General features: G+C 32.2%; 2 protein-coding genes across 2 annotated transcripts in view; one reads left to right on the forward strand and one right to left on the reverse strand.

Annotated features, from left to right (window-relative positions):
• The window catches only part of LOC106106091 (xenotropic and polytropic retrovirus receptor 1-like), an 8,130-nt gene extending 7,634 nt beyond the window's left edge, over window positions 1-496 (forward strand). The window contains exon 11 of the mRNA XM_013286620.1: window positions 379-496. Within this exon, the coding sequence (XP_013142074.1) occupies window positions 379-496 (118 nt within the window). The remainder of the gene's footprint in view (window positions 1-378) is intronic.
• A 916-nt stretch (window positions 497-1,412) lies between these two features.
• LOC106106120 (charged multivesicular body protein 3) lies at window positions 1,413-4,203 on the reverse strand. Its single transcript, XM_013286657.1, has 7 exons — window positions 4,081-4,203; window positions 3,948-4,008; window positions 3,680-3,859; window positions 3,211-3,251; window positions 2,396-2,569; window positions 2,025-2,186; window positions 1,413-1,512 (listed from the first exon to the last, which is right to left on the reverse strand). Exons 1-6 carry the CDS (start codon window positions 4,123-4,125, stop codon window positions 2,037-2,039), a joined length of 651 nt encoding a protein of 216 aa, XP_013142111.1. The 5' UTR covers window positions 4,126-4,203; the 3' UTR covers window positions 1,413-1,512; window positions 2,025-2,036.
• Between the last annotated feature and the right edge of the window lie 702 nt (window positions 4,204-4,905).

Consider the following 4,905-nt stretch of genomic DNA (forward strand, 5'->3'; position numbering starts at 1 on the left):
ATGGTCCAGGGACCAGGTTAATGGTCTGGGGCTCTAGGTTGGGGCAGGCCGATAATCAAAGGGGAGGAGTAGAAATAGTTATCTTATTTCAAAGAGATTCAATTTCTAATGACAACTAACAAGTTGTTTTTGACGTATATTTGTGGGTATTTAAAAATTGTAGGCATCTTTAAAAAACTGCATAGGATATTGAACCTTTAATACCTCTTATAGTTTTATAGTCAGATTTAATATCACTCTAGGCGAGATTCTCCAGATGTCCTTTAATATCGAACCATACAAAAAACGGTTTGTAACGCCCCTTTTTGTATGGCGACCCTAAGTCCCCACTTAGAGCGTTAATTCAATAAAGTCTGATTTAAGCCCCTCTTCCACCAGGTTAACAAAGAAGAAACATCCAAGGAAAGTGAAAGAGAACGACAGAAGACCGCTGCTGAAGAAGGAATCAATCCAGGAGCTGCAGCTGGACCTGGATTTGAGCACTAAGATATTGTAACCAACTGTGATATATTTTACTTCTTGATATTATTTATAAGCAATGTTATCTTTAGTATTATTATGCAAAATATATTTATAGATATCAAAAGACATATCTCTTGTTTTATTATTAATGTTTTCCCACTCTCTTGTACTGTCTTGTCTTGCATCCAAGCTACTGGTAGTGCTAACTGGCACGCAAGTATCTAGTACGGTATTGTAGAAGTAACTATTAGTAAAAAATCTACGAGTATACTAATATAAAGAAGACAGATTTGTATTTTTGTATGCATAGAATTAAATCAAAATCCATTGGGTTGATTTTGAACAATCCTTTCGTCATTACAAATCTAATAAAAGCGCCAAAAAAGGCTACATTTCCTTATTTCACACGGACAAAGTCGCGAGCAAAAGCTAGTTGTTAATGGATGAGTAAAAATGGGGTACACAATGTAATAGAAATCAACATTAGTTACTTTATTTTAATAAAATAATATACAAACTTCACATTTATTTACTTAGCGTATACTAAGTTATATGAAAATAGTGTTGTAGATATAAATAAACATAATATTCTTTTATTAATAAGCTATAAAGCTTAGCAAGGGAATTTTAGCACATTTGTACATAGATTAAGATTTTTTTCAAAATATAATACTGACTGGAAATAAATAAAAAAATAATGCAGACGAAGAGTCGGTAAAAAGTCGGTCAAGAAAAGAGTAACTCTTTAATAAAAAAATACATTGAAAACAACGAAATAAAAAGAGAAAATCGGGCATACGTAATAGCTTATTTATGTATTAAATTACACTAATGCAAAACAAAATTAAAATAAAATCAAATGTATACAATTTCAGTTGTATAACTTCATATTTATCTGTGTTTTAATTGTTCACATAGAACAGTATTCGAAATAAGCTGACAAAACAGACAAGCTTTCACATAAGTATAATTGAATTTGTTCTTAATAATTCGTAACAATTATTTACACAAAAGGCGTTGCGAACATCTGTGGAACTCAATGTTGCCATCCTGAAAATACAAATTAATAAGTGTGTTTGATAAGCATAATTTAAATATTTGTATATTAATTGTTGTGCATTAAAATTTAAACAAATAAGTGTGAATAGATTTAAGCAGATCGCTTGACTAAAAAAAAAAAAGCTTTCGTTTGATAGTCAATCTTACTAATAAAATGTAAACACTCGCTTCTTTGTTATGTAGGATGTCAGCAATCACAGTAGATTTTTACATGTTTCTTTTAAATAAAATAGCCCTACACTTGGACACGCTTTAGACTATATATTTTCACGCTTTTAAACTAAGCGGGTAAATGAATTGGAAAAACTCTCATATGAGAAAAACCTACAAGCCAATAGGTGTAAAGCAATATTGCCATGGCAACTGTAATTTTTAGACATTTGTGCATTTGAATATTGACATTTACAATCAAAACCTTTTACAAATGCAAACAAAAAAATAAAGTTTTTATAACTTCAAGTGGATGAAGCCGCATGAGAACAACAAGTTAATAAGATAATTACCAGGGCAAATAGCTAGGAGCGCAGTGCTTCAAGGCGGGATTGCATCTCGTCCAACTCCGTCTCATCTGGCTCGGCTGGCTCGCGGCTGGTGGAGGGCGCTCCCACCGCACTTGGGGGCGCCGGTGCTTCGCCCAACTTGCCTTGTGTTAGCTCCCACAATACCTGGAAACAACATGTTGTCATGAAGCAAATAAACATAGGGCCCTTCAAGCCAGCAACGCATCTGTAATTTATCTATGATTAATTGTGCAAGTTTTATCCATCAAAAAAAAAATAACAACCAAATTCTCCAGTTGTTGCATAGTGATTCATAGATTAATTAAAAAATGCAAAGACTTATCTATATCTTTACAACTTGTAAGAATTTTTACCTTGTCAACTTCACTCTGCGCCGCTTCCTCCATTTCCTCTTCATCCTCTACTGCAGACATAGTCTCATCCAGCATCTCCTCAATGATACCAGCACGCATCATCTCCTTGCTCATCTCCTGCATCGTCTGCGCCACTTCTGGTAACCTTATTAGAGCTTGCATTGCTTGCATCACCTGGAATTATATGTTGCATATTAATAATATTATAAATAGGAGAGTTTAGATAGATGGCCGATAACAGGTAACTCTAAAAAACTGAATTGGTGTGAATGTAATTTGGTAATGAGATAAACTTATCTCAATATCTAGACTCTTATATCCAGTACCAAGACACAAAGTAGTTTGGAATACCACATATTCTACTCATTATATTTTTTTTATTGTATGCAGAAGAAATCGCAAAATCTAATCATACTAATATTATAAATTGCGAAAGTTTAGATTGATGTTTGTTAGAGTTTGTAGCCTAAACGCCTGAACGAATATTGATGAAATTTGGTATAGATGTAAAGAATAGTTGGGAAGAACACATAGGCTACTTACTTTTGTTTTTCTTTAATTCCATGCAGACAGAGTCGTGGGCGAAAGCTTACAAATGAATCAATCTAGTTTAAACTAAAAGTAATTTGTTTAGAGAACATAAAAATGGATAGCATTAACAATTGTTCTATGGCTTTTTATAATGATGATAAGAACTTGAAAATATGTTCTAATTTTTCTTTTTATGTCTGACATAAATCCCTCAGTTTAGGAATCACATTATAAATATGTGATCAATTATCAGTTTTTAAATAGAATTAAAATGTTAACTATACCTCTGTTGACTTCTGCAATGATCCAGCTATCCTTAATGTAGCTGTAACATAAAAACATATGATAAGAAATGCAATATGTTCACTAGCTAAGATGCATGGTTTCAGCTACACTACGACAGAAGTTGTGTATTATATAGTCTGTAACCTATCTTTATGTGCAGTTCACTTGGCTTGTACAGTTGGTCAGTAGCACTCAATAACTGGACTGTCAATAAACTGTGTGAGGACTGTCCCTAGTGAGTCCATATAATCTATGATTGATTGCCACAACTATCCAACTGTACTGGCCAAGTGTGAACTGCAGATATTAGTTTAGCTTATAAAAGTATTACCCATTGAACCTTATCATATTGAATATTGAATCTTTCCAATAGGAAAAGAAATTCCTGTTGGGCCGATTAAGCAGAGGGACTAATGGGGGACACATGGCCTTTCAAAATTAAAATATTAGATTGTAGTTTGACATTACCTAATTGGTTTTTCATCTGCATCTGTACAGAGTTAAGATGGGCTTTACTTGTATATATTTTACTAATAGCTTTCCTTGACCTAATTATTTCCTTTGCTAATATTGTACACACTTGCTTATCATTTTTTCCTGCAGCTTCTTTTAAGGATCTTTTAATTTTTTCCTCTTCCCTTTGAATTGCTAAAATGAGAAAAACAACCTTACGATTTAATCATTGCTTCATTGACTTATAACGTTTTTTTCCATAAGTAGCATTTTATTAACTTACCTCTTATTTGCCTATCCAAATTATAGCCTTCTTTGCGAAGTTTATGACACCATTCGTTTACCTAAAATTTATTTTTTGATTACAAATGTAATTAAAAATTCTCAACAATATATTTTTGTTTTAATATATTCACCATTTCTTTCGGATTTCGCTCCGGAGATTTACCAAACAAGCCCATCTTTGCGATATTCTTAAAATTAAATAAATATAAATACGAATTTCTGTTTGGGTAAATCTGACGTTAATTTGACATTGACAGAAAACAATGATGACCTCATTGATGTCTCATCGAAAAAGCAGGTGGCTTTATTTAATTTCTTTGATCGTTGAAAATATTTTACGCTGAAAAAATATATCAATAACAAGTATTCATTCTTAAGACAAATGGGTTTCTATATTTTGTCAAGTTTCTTTTCCATAAATCATACTTGTTCTGAAACAAAAGGGATCAAAGTAGTCCAATAAGATAACGAACGATTTCGTTTTCATACTGGCAATGATGATCAATTTACTGTCATTTGCGGGAATACAAAAGTGATATAAAAATTACTTTTCGGTGCTTTTTGTGTAAAATTATTTTTTCAAAGAAGTTTAATTACTAATGACTAATAAACAAAATAGTTAACTATCGACACCACGGTTTGCGTGAAGGGCACGGTTACCAGTGAAGCTTTATAAATAACCAGGTAAGTTATTTTGGACACTTTTAGTGTTTACAATGTTGAAAAGTATTTCTAACGCTGTGGTTATTAATAGGACAACACGGTTATTAATTCAACGTTATATGAACGGAAGACAATGTCGTATATTACTAAGAAATACAATTTAGTCATACAAAATGCTTCCTTTAACATATACAATTTTTACTGAGCGTCAGTCGTATACCTACGCCGAAAAATATAATATAAAACGTTAACCATCGAAAACCTTACTTTAATGTAATTTTATTTTAGTAATA

Source organism: Papilio polytes, unplaced genomic scaffold, assembly GCF_000836215.1.
Source record: "Papilio polytes unplaced genomic scaffold, Ppol_1.0 DF822400.1, whole genome shotgun sequence".
In the NCBI taxonomy this organism is placed as follows: Eukaryota; Metazoa; Arthropoda; class Insecta; order Lepidoptera; family Papilionidae; genus Papilio; species Papilio polytes.